General features: G+C 45.7%; 1 protein-coding gene across 1 annotated transcript; it reads right to left on the reverse strand.

Moving 5' to 3' along the window:
- Positions 1-2,525: 2,525 nt before the first annotated feature.
- Positions 2,526-11,354, reverse strand: LOC307202322 (thialysine N-epsilon-acetyltransferase-like). The gene is made up of 6 exons (XM_079952210.1): positions 11,203-11,354; positions 9,228-9,282; positions 7,489-7,572; positions 7,233-7,334; positions 4,404-4,444; positions 2,526-3,081 (listed from the first exon to the last, which is right to left on the reverse strand). Exons 1-6 carry the CDS (start codon positions 11,263-11,265, stop codon positions 2,905-2,907), a joined length of 522 nt encoding a protein of 173 aa, XP_079808336.1. The 5' UTR covers positions 11,266-11,354; the 3' UTR covers positions 2,526-2,904.
- Positions 11,355-12,155: the final 801 nt, after the last annotated feature.

A 12,155-nucleotide genomic window follows, 5' to 3' on the forward strand; every position in this document is an offset into this window, starting at 1 on the left:
GTGTTAGCCACCCCTCCCATACTTACATAGGTGTGTTTACCTTGTGCAATTATCAACATTTACTCTATATTTGAGACCTCAAATTATCAACATTTACTCTATATTTGAGACCTCAGAATTCCTATATTGGTGCTTTTCCATTTCTATGGTTCCTTGATTCTTTGTCTCCACCCACTGCAGGCCGGTTGGCGTAAGAGCGATCAGGAGCTTCAATGCCCAAGGGGCGCCCGGTTCGGGTTAAATATTAGTTCGGTGTTTTCTCCTGTACCATTTCGGTTCAATAACAAACCGGCCTGGAAGCTTCAAAGCTCGTCTTCTTCCCCTTTGGCCTGGAGACTTGAAGGCCCCCCCAAAAACTGGCTCTCTCCCAAACGGCAATTTTTTAACCTGAAACAGGTGGTCACTTCTTTCTTTCCATCCCAGAATTGTACGGCCTGGTTCTGGCGGCTCGGTGACCGAGAGGGAAAACCACTCTGCACGTGCTCTGGAGACAACCGCTCTTTATTTTTATATATATTATTTTTATTAATTTCAGTATACCAATTATTATACATTCCACAGAACTTCACATCTTATACAGTCTTTTTGGACTTCCATCAGCACCTCTGATGATCCACCATTTTTATCATTTCTTCTGCATTTCTTAAATTCCTATTGCCTTTAATTATCTTAACTCACAATCCACCTCTTTAACCATTTTTGCAATAATTCAAATAATTTACCTCACAAAACTTCTTGCAAACCTACAAACGTAATCTGGTCATCACAATTACTTTTCAAATAGTCCGTAAATTTACACCAGTCTTCTTTGAATCTCTGGTCCCGCAGGTTTCGAATTCTTCCGGTTAGTTTATCCAATTCTGCATAGTCCATCAATTTCATCCTCCATTCTTCTTTTGTCGGTAATTCTTCTTGCTTCCATTTTTGTGCCAATAATATTCTTGCTGCCGTCATTGCATATAAAAACAACTTACAATCCTTTCTGTTTATATCATCTCCTACAATGCCAAGTAAAAATGCTTCTGGTTTCTTAATAAATGTATATTTCAACATTTTTTTCATCTCATTATATATCACCTCCCAGAAGCTTTTCACCTTTTTACATTCCCACCACATATGATAAAATGTTCCCTCTTTTTCTTTGCATTTCCAACATTTATTGCTAACTTTATACATTTTAGCTAATAAGTAAACCGCTCTTTATTTTTAAGCAGAATTCGGGTGGCATTGTAAATCATCGAATCGCAGAATTCTAGAGTCGGAAGGGACACCTGGGGGTCACCCAGACCGACCCGCTCCAATGCAGGAATATTTTGCCTTGAGCAAGAACTCCCCACATTGGAAGATTAGCAAGTAAAGATGGTCGACTATGTGGACCTGACGGGGAAAATTCAGAATCGCCGCGATGAACTGTTTCCAAAGGACTGGGGCAAATTTATACTTTATAGGAAAGAAAATTGTAAACGATTGAAAACGTTTGTAGGTCTGAGTTGAAATGTTTGGTAATGGGAAATTAAGGACCTGGTTTACTTATAAGAAAGTGATTGCTAAAAGATTGATATAAGGTAAAAAAAAAGTGAAAATAGGAATGTGAAGAAATTGGTAAAGTGATATGGAAGTCTGTGAGAGGGAGGGATGGAGGCCGATGCTTTATTTAAACAATGCTTTAAGTTATGAATGTTGTGGTTTTTTGATACTGAAATGTAATGAAACATGGAAAACTTAATAAAAATTATATTTTAAAAAAGGGAATATTTTGCCCTGGTTAACTCCCTCCCTCCTGTAGTGGATTTTTCTCTAAATTGCCGGCTGCAGCACAGCTTTTTAACTTTATCGGCCCACAAAAGCAGAGTCCCGCAGGTCTATAAACTTACACAGGTTTACACAGAGGCATTCCCTGCCCTTGAATTCACACATGCATGGAAATTAAATCCCGTAACAAGCAGCTAGCTAGACCTGAATAGAACAGACCAGAGATGGGAAGAAAATTAAGTCCCGACCAGAATGGCAGAGTAAGTCGACGGATTATGCAGAGATGGCAAAAACGACTGGAAGAATCCGAAATCCAGAAAGCTAAAATTTTTAATAAAGAATGGGGGGAAATTACAATTTATCTGGGGGGGGGGGAATCATTGTAAGCAGTTAAAATCATTAGTGGGAGTGGAATAACACTTGGTGAATTTTGGATTATAATAGAGATGTAAAAGATTTGGATTATTATTATTATTCATAATAATAAATTTTATTTATACCCCGCCCTCCCTGGCCAAAGAAAAGGGGGAAAAACCAATTTAAAATACAAGTTAAAATGCAATTTAAAATGCAGCCTCATCATAAAGTAGCTAATAAATCTTTTTTAAAAATAATAATAATTTTTTATTAAGATTTTAAAGGTTACAAAGTAGCTAATAAATCAAGGGGTCTTGTAAAAATTGCAGGAGGAAATGGCCAGCAATAGGATCCACAAAGGGGAAGTCTAGGATATTCTTTTGAATCTTGTTTTTATGACGTATGTTGGATATACGACTGTAAAATCTTAATTTGGAAAACCAAATAAATATTATTTTTTTTAAAGAAAGAAGAAGGGCAAAAGCGTCACCAAAGACGAAAACAAGGCCACAGATGCATCAGAAAATTTCTTCAGGCTTCTTCACAGACTAGTTTTTTATTTTTATTTTTTGCAACAACCCTGCATTGCAAGGGGTTGGTCTAGATGGCCACAGGGGGTCCCCCCTGTGATTCTGTGATTCTGTGACTCTTCTCCTCTTGCCCAAACTCCTCCTCCACACTCACTTTTGCTGCCCCTGCATCATGGGCTATCCATTCCCGCCCCCTCTCCAACCACAAAACATGCCCCCCGCCAGGAGCCTAGGGGTGGAGGGCAGGATTCGAACCCAGAGCCCGCTAGAATCTCTTCTCAGCTGCCAGCCTCTTCAGGGCCTCGTTGGGGAAACGTAGGAGGTGCCAGCCATCCTTGTCGGTCAGGTTTTCGCCTCCCCTCCTCTCGAGGAAGCTCAGGACGTCCGCCTTCTGGCAGGAAACATGCATTCGGAGTTGGCTGATGCCTTGGCGCCAGGCAACCTGAGGTGGCAGGGAGAAGGGGAGGGAATTAATAATAATAATAATAATAATAATAATAATAATAATAATAATTTATTTATACTCCGCCCTTCCCGGTTCAAAAACTGGGCTCAGGGCGGCTAACAACGAATGTAAAACACTAAATTATAAAAGCAGCATAAAATACAGTATAAAAACATGAATAACAATAAAATTCAAAAAATCAATTTAGGGGAAATAAGCGTAAAGGCTAGCTGGCTGAATTGGTCCTACTTGGGCCAGTGAGGAGGCCAGGGGAGAATTAGCTGTGGGGTCTCAGAGCAGGTGATCTTCATAAAAGGGGAGGGAAGGGAAGGGGAATAAAAGATCAGGCTGGATTCGAATTAAAGGCCAGGCGGAATAGCCTGTCAGCTCAGCCTACCTCAAAGGGGTGTTCTACGGATTAATTCTGGGGCAGGTGGCAGAACCACATAGGCTGCCTTGAGCTGCTTGCAGAGAGAAAATGTGGGGTATTAAGGCAACAAGAGTAATCATAAATGCCCTAGCTTGTTCCCAGGTAATGTGTGAACAAGGGAACCCACGTGGGGCAAAGCCAGTGGGCGTCCGTTCCCCAAAAGAATGGGAGGGGATGGTGTTTTAGGCCCCCCACCCGCATCCCGTCACATCTCAGGGGGACATCCGAGCAGAGGAGCTCTCGTGACCCGGGTTTGCCACAGGTGGGACAGGTGTTTGTCTGAACGGGGCCAAAGGGGTGCAACAATTTGTGGGATGTGAAACACAAGAGCAATCGAGTACAACATTCCTAGAGTTTACACATGGTGAGGAATGTTTGTCCAGCCAGCAGGTAAACTTTCTTTTCCTTCTGGGCTGGGACATGTGTCTAGAGGTGGGCGTGGCCTCACCTGTGCAGGTAACGACAAAAGCACAGGGCAGGGCAGCCATCTCTCTCTCTTTGACTACATGCATCGAAGAAGCAACATCTGCTTAGTCAATGATGCTCAAAGGGAATGTCTCCTTATGAGATAGTTTCCAGGTATATGTTACTTTTCTAAGCTAAGTCTGCCTTCTGGGATCCAATTGTGAACAGAATGCTGTGTGAGTAAACCTTTTTATACTTTTAGAGAAGACTGCGTCATGTCTTATCTTTTAGGAGGGAATAAGGGGGAAATACTGGAACAGTTATTCTAGAGGCTTTAGCGAGCCTGGGCAAACGCATCCGCTGCGAGTTTAAAAAGGGGGATGTTACTCTGCTAAATTGTGGAACTTGTTAACACAAGTTGGGAAAGGATATAATCAGACAATATATCCTCTCCCGCATCCCTGAACATTCCCACACAACTCACCTCACCCGCCTGCTCCATCAGCGCCTTCCCGATCCGCCTCCCTGTGAGGAAGGACAACCAGAGGAAGCCTATTAGGATAGGGTGCTCTGGGTGCGATTCCTACGTGGCAAAAGAGGGTTGGGCTGGATGACCTCTGAGGGACCCCAACTCTACAATTCCACAACTCTCGGAAGGAGGCAGATTCCCCCTCGCTGGAGGTTTCTGAACGGGGAGGGCATCCGCCAGGGATTCTTAGGCTGCGATTTCGACATGGCGAAGCGGGTTGGGCTGGATGACCTCTGGGGGTCCCAGTCCAACTCGACATCTCTAGGATTCCATGCTAAACTGAGCAGGGGAAAGGTGGATTCTCCTCATCCTGCATTGATACCAGTTATATCCACCGCTTCTCTCTGAAGATACAAGCCAAGGCGGCAAGAATTTAGTGGCGCTGCCAGGGGACCCCAGATGGTCTCTCACCCGAGCTCTTGCCAAACCTGCTCAGCTCCGGCCATTTTGTAGCCTCTTAAACCATGGGTCCCCTTCATGGATCACTGCCTTGCCATGGCGAAGGGGCTTGAATAATTCTGAGAAGCTATGAACTATGTCGAGCAGGGCACCCAAGATGAACAGGTTACAGTGGAGAGTTTTGACCAAACGTGATCCACCTGGAGGAGGAACCGGCAAGCCACTCCAGTATCCCTGCCAAGAAAACTCCATGGACAAAGACACTTTCTTGGGCTCCATGATCACTGCAGATGGTGACAGCAGCCACGAAATTAAAAGACGCCTGCTTCTTGGGAGGAAAGCAATGACAAACCTAGACAACATCTTAAAAAGTAGAGACATCACCTTGCCAACAAAGGTCCATATAGTTAAAGCTCTGGTTTTCCCAGTAGTGATGTATGGAAGCGAGAGCTGGACCATAAAGAAGGCTAATCGTCGAAGAATGGATGCTTTTTAATTCTGGTGCTGGAGGAGACTCTTGAGAATCCCATGGACTGCAAGAAGATCCAACCTCTCCATTCTGAAGGAAATCAGCCCTGAGTGCTCCCTGGAAGGACAGATCCTGAAGCTGAGGCTCCAAGACTTTGGCCACCTCATGAGAAGAGAAGACTCCCTGGAAAAGACCCTGATGTTGGGAAAGATGGAGGGCAGAAGGAGAAGGGGACGACAGAGGACGAGATGGTGGGACAGTGTTCTGGAAGCTGCCAGCATGAGTTTGACCAAACTGCGGGAGGCAGTGGAAGACAGGAGGGCCTGGCGTGCTCTGGTCCAGGGGGTCACAAAGAGGCGGACACGACTAAACGACTAAACAACAACAAAGGCGCTACTAGGGACGTGGGTGGCGCTGTTGGTTAAACCACTGAGCCTAGGACTTGCCGATCAGAAGGTCGGCGGTTCAAACCCCCACGACGGGGTGAGCTCCCATTGCTCGGTCCCTGCTCCTGGCATCCTAGCAGTTTGAAAGCACGTCAAGTGCAAGTAGATAAATAGGTACCACTCTGGCGGGAAGGTAAACGGCATTTCCGTTCCATCTCGGCCAGTAAAGTGAGATGAGCGCCGCATCCCCAGAGTCGGCCACGACTGGCCCTAACGGTCAGGGGTCCCATCCCCCCCTTTTAAACCATGGGTCGGCAAACTAAGGCCCCGGGGCCGGATCCGGCCCAATCACCTCCTCAATCCGGCCCGCGGACGGTCCGGGAATCAGCGTATTTTTACATGAGTAAAATGTGTCCCTTTATTTAAAATGCATCTGTGGGTTATTTGTGGGGCATAGGAATTCGTTCATTATTATTTTCCCAAAAAATATAGCCCAGCCCCCCACAAGGTCTGAGGGACAGTGGACCGGCCCCCTGCTGAAAAAGTTTGCTGACCCCTGTCTTAATCCCTGGCCCATCATGAAGCACAAAGAGGGCTTTTTCAAGAGCAGCTGCTGCACCCTTGATCCGCAGAAAAGGGGCACAGCTTCAGTGCCTGTTGAATTTTTCAACCTTCAAATCTGAAATATTATGCTAAAAACTTCTAATGTGACTTGGGAATTCCAAAGATATTTTGGTTAGATCGCCGTAATTTGGTTTTGCTTGGTGAGTAAATGGGTGTAAAATTGCACATAAATCGTTAAAAGGGTTTGCCAAGTACTTGCAGTTGTGGTTGCTGTTGCTGCTGCTTATTATTATTATTATTATTATTATTATTATTATTATTATTATTAAATAATAATAATTTTAAATAATTTATTATTTATACCCTGCCCATCTGGCTGAGTTTCCCCAGCCACTCTGAGCAGCTCCCAATCAAGGTTTAAAAACAATACAGCATTAAATTATTATTATTATTATTATTATTATTATTATTATTATTATTGCAGAGGCTGGAAGGCCATCTGTCGTGGATGCTTTAGCTGAGATTCTTGCATTGCAAGGGGTTGGGCTCGATGACTTTTGGGTTCCTTCTAACTCTACAATTCTACGATCCTACGATTTAGCATTACGTGACATTTCCAAGAGGTAAAATTAAAATTCTCCTGGTTTTCCGGAAGCAGATTTTGTGCTCCTTCGTCGAACATAGAGACCCACGTTGTCCGATCCAAAAGAGAATTGAAGGGTTGAATTCCGCACACCCGAAAACATATTTTTACGACCGCCATCCATCACCGCTAAAATTGGCCCCCCAAAAAAGGTTTCGTCCCGCTAAAATAACACGTGGCTATTCGTAATGCTTCTGAAGGCCATTTGCAGGAAACCACAGGACGAGAGAGCGCTGGCCTTGCGTTCGAATCCTGCCTGCGGATTTCTCAAAGCGGCCGGCCACCATGAGGACAGGATTTGACCGCTACCTCCCCATCCGTACCTCTAAATTCCGGCATGACGTAAAGATTGTCCATGTAGATGTTCTTTCCCCTCCAGGTGTTATAGGTGTACGAGAAGAGGGTGTACCCGATGAGGGTGTAGCCTGCGTGTGGAGCAAAATAAATAATGTTACACAGGAATTCAGCCTTGCTGGCATTTCCAGACCACCCACTTGCGCCTCATTTGCAGCAGTAGCAGCTTCTCCCTGCGGGCCGGATCATGTCCCTCGCAAGATGGGAGCCTCTTCTCCTCATTACCTTCTTTGCTTTTCTCTTCGGCGGGGACTTCGGCCACAAGGCACTCGTATCGGGCCTGCTCCCCAAACCCAGCTTTCTTCAGCTCTGGGGAGGAAGCGGGAAAGGGAGGGGCAGTAATAATAATAATAATAATAAATAATAATTTTTTATTTATACCCCGCCCTTCCCGGTTCAGAAAACCGGGCTCAGGGCGGCTAACGACCAATTTGAAACACTTAATTGATGCAACAAAAAGCAGCATAAAATACAGTATAAAACGTGAATAATGATAAATTCAATTCAGGGGAAAATCCTTCCAGTAAACATTAGATGATCACCAGGGCTGGCTGGCTAAATTAGTTCTATTTGGGCCGGCGAGGAGACCTGGGGAGAATTAGCTGTGGGATCCCAGAATGGGTAATCTTCATAAAAAGGGGAGGGAAGGAAGGGGAATAAAAGATCAGGCTAAGTTCAGATTGAAAGCCAGGCGGAATAGCTCTGTCTTACAGGCCCTGAGGAAGGAGGTTAAATCCTGCAGGGTCCTGGTTTCCTGGGACAGAGCATTCCACCAGGTCGGAGCCACCACTGAGAAGGCCCTGCCCCTGGTGGAGGATAATCTGACTTCCTTAGGGCCCTCTAAACTATGATTATTCACTGACCTTAAGGTCCTCTGCGTGGGAGACCAGGAGAGGCAGCCTTTCAACAATAAAACTGCCTCTTAGCACCCCCTGTAGGTAATCCCACGACCACCCCTGGGGGCACAACCACCCCTGTAAAAGGTAAAAGGTAAAGGACCCCCAGACGGTTAGGTCCAGTCAAAGGCGACTCTGGGGTTGCGGCGCTCATCTCGCGTTCAGGCCAAGGGAGCTATAATAATAATATTTTTTTTTAATTTATATCCCGCCCTCCCCAGCCAAAGCTGGGCTCAGAGCTGGCGTTTGTCCGCAGACAGCTTTCCGGGTCATGTGGCCGGCAGGACTAAACTGCTTCCGGCGCAAGGGGACACTGTGACGGAAAACACAGAGCATGGAAACGCCGTTTACCTTCCCGCCGGAGCGGTACCTATTTATCTACTTGCACTTTGACACGCTTTCGAACTGCTAGGTTGGCAGGAGCAAGGACAGAGCAATGGGAACTCACCCCGTCATGGGGATTCGAACCGCCGATCTTCTGATCGGCAAGCCCTAGGCTCTGTGGTTTAACCCACAGCGCCACCTGTGTCCCAAACCACCCCTGTAAAGGTAAAGGGACCCCTGACCATTAGTTCCAGTCGTGGCTGACTCTGGGGTTGCGGCGCTCATCTCGCTTTATTGGCCAAGGGAGCCGGCGTACAGCTTCCGGGTCATGTGGCCAGCAGGACTAAGCCGCTTCTGGCGAACCAGAGCAGCGCATGGAAATGCCGTTTACCTTCCCTATTTATCTACTTGAACTTTGATGTGCTTCCGAGCTGCTAGGTGGGCAGGAGCTGGGACAGAGCAACGGGAGCTCATTCCGTCTCGGGGATTCGAACCGCCCACCTTCCGATCGGCAAGCCCAAAAGGCTCCATGGTCTTGACCACAGTGCCACCCGCGTCCCAAACCACCCCTGTAGGGAGCCACTAATCTAAGGTTTCCAGACGTCCCCGTTTCCCGGGGACAGTCCCCAGATTTACAAATCAGTCCCCATACAAAATCTATTGAAGTTAAAAAGTGTCCCCGGATTCACTGGGAAAAAGCTGGTAACCTAATAATCTATTTGCACACCGGAGCCCCTTCTTTACCTTCGACGTTGGTCTTGAGTGAGCCCAGAGGGAAGTTGTAAATGCCCGCAATCTCCTGTTTAGAGGAAGAGAGAGAATTGGGAGCAAAAGTTCTGGTTTGCAGCCACCTCGAGACTCTTTGTTCCCCCTTTAACCCAGGGATCCTTATGATGAATTGTGCACGTAAGAACAGTCAGGATCAGGCCCAGGGCCGGATTTAGGTTGGACGAGGCCCTAAGCTACTAAAGGTAATGGGGCCCTTTATATGTCCAGCTGTCCTTTGTCAACAACTGTTTTTTGTGTTGAGTATATGCTATATGGTCATTTATGGACCTAAAGCCATTTGCACATAACAAAATGTGTATTTTATCAAAGTCATTGTTGAACTGAAATACAATTAAGAAGTATATTAATAGTGAAATACAATTAAGAAGTATATTAATAGTGAAATAATTATTAAGCTCTAACTTAAAATGATTTTTTTTATCCGTAACAAACTTAATAATGCAAAAACATTGGCATTTGGCAATAAGAAAAGTTGCTTTAGAACAGTGGCGTAGCGTGGGTTGTCAGCACCCGGGGCAAGGCAAGTAATTTGCGTCCCCTAACCCATGGATTTGCGCCCCCTAACCCTAACCCCCAGATGTTGCGCCCGGTGCGGCCGGCCCCCCTGCACCCCCCACGCTACGCCACTGCTTTAGAAACACAGTTTACAAAGACTCACAATTTTGGGGTGGCCCCAAGAGAGTGGGGCCCTAAGGCATGGGTTGGCAAACTAAGGCCCGGGGGCCGGATCCGGCCCAATTGCCTTTCAATCTGGCCCACGGACGGTCTGGGAATCAGCGTGTTTTTACATGAGTAGAATGTGTGCTTTTATTTAAAATGCATCTCTGGGTTATTTGTGGGGCATAGGAATCCGTTCATTCCCCCCCCCCAAAAAAAAATATATAGTCCTGCCCTCCACAAGGTCTGAGGGACAGTGGACCGGCCCCCTGCTGAAAAAGTTTGCTGACCCCTGAACTAAGCTATAACTTGTTTAAAGTAAAGGTAAAGGGACCCCTGACCGTTAGGTCCAGTCGTGGCCGACTCCGGGGTTGCGGCGCTCATCTCACTTTAGACCACAGTGCCACCTGCGTCCCTTTATAGCTTGTTTAGCTTATACGTAAATCCGGCACTGACAGTCCAATGGCCCATCTAGTCCAGCAGCCGGAACAGAAATTTTGGCACCCGCGGCGAACCACAAAATGGTATTTCCTTCCACTCCAGGGAAGAAGATATTAAATGAAGATACAGATCAGGAGTTCCGAGACCAGGGAGAAGAGTTGGTGGAAAAAGATTGGAAGAAATTTAAAGACTATTTACAGAAACACTGTAAAATTATTGAATGTTAATGATGTTGGAATGAAATGAAGTGGTTTTAGCAATAAGGCAAAATAGGAATATGTAAAATTGGATTGATATTAGATGAAAATTCGAAGTTATAATATGTGAAGATAAAGAACTAAGAGTAAACAAAGAGGGTATGGATTTGCTGAACTAACTATTAACTGGAATACAAAAAAGGGAGGTGTGAGGAAGTCATGAAAATAAGTAAATGAGTGGTAAGATAATAGAAAGAGGGATTTATTTTTAACTGCTTTTATTTTTCTCTTTTTTTCTTTTCTGGTTTTTGTATTTTTTGTATTTTCTTTTTACTATCTTTGTAACTTTTGTCTTGTTGAAAAACTAATAAATATAATTTTTTTTAAAAAAAAAGAAGATACAGATCAGGAGCAAAGAGGAAATAAAGATCTGTCGCAGAAGCATTGATTCGTACAGTTGGAAGAGACCCCGAGGGTCATGTATTCCAACTCTAGGAATGTGGCAGAGCAAGAGGTTGGCTAGTCTGGGGTTCTTCAACTGCGATCGATTCGGTCATTTTGCGGGGTTGGCCTAGATGACCTTCAGGGGACCCTTCCAACTCTGACCGTTCCATGCTTCTCATCGCGTTCCTCACCTTCACCAGTCTCATGATGTCCTTCAGGTCCTTGGGGGTGCAAGGGCGGATGGTGAAACTCATGGCTCCAGATTCTCCCGGGCTACTTACTCTGTAGAAAGGACTTCTGTGTGCATCTGGGCTGCGTTTGAAAGCTGGGAGGGTGGCTGGTCGGAAATCTACTTGATTCCTGAGTGACGACTCGACTCCAGTGGGGGTGGGAGGGGCTTCTGGGTGCTTTGCAGGGGGTGAAGTCCCAAGGTCAATCCGTCAGGCTTCCTAGATCTCAGCGAGGAGAAGATGGGAACTTGAACTCTCTCCAGGGTCCTTCGGCCAGCCATAGCTTTCGAGAAGTGATAGCCAAAGGCAACATGATGACCAAGTACAACAATGCGATGTCAATATTGTTGCAGGAATTTATGTATAGGTTGGGGGGGTGTGTTTCCCCCTCCAGCAGATATCATGCACATGCAGCCCACTACCAAAACCAGCACAATCGCTTTTGTGACTTTTGTGATTTGTCCTCACAAAACAGTTCATCACAGTTTCTTCCTGCCTATTCAAAGGGCCTTTGATGCACGACACCAAATGTAAGAATTCGCTGATCAATGGATCTCTGTACTGGCTCACTGGAAAACTTCAGAAATTCATATAGACAGGTGAGCTCAGCTACTCAGCAGCCCCTCTGCCTGAGTGATAATCCCTGGCCTCCTGATACCTGAGTGCCAGACAGGTAGCCATTCTAGAAATAACAAGCCCAGATGAAGACAAAAAGGGTGTAATTAACTTGGCTGGGAAACAGGGAAATGTGAATATCTCTTTTGTTACACTTGATGGGTGTTTGGTGGAGGGCAAGGAGAACCATGGGGCAGGGTCCAGGATGCTCAGATTACGGCCACCAGACCTCCCCTTTCAAGATGTATTATTGATGTAGTTTGAGGGGGGTGTAACATGGGGATTAGCAGCTAATAAAA

This window comes from Podarcis cretensis (assembly GCF_951804945.1).
Source record: "Podarcis cretensis genome assembly, chromosome: 13".
NCBI classification, from domain to species: domain Eukaryota; kingdom Metazoa; phylum Chordata; class Lepidosauria; order Squamata; family Lacertidae; genus Podarcis; species Podarcis cretensis.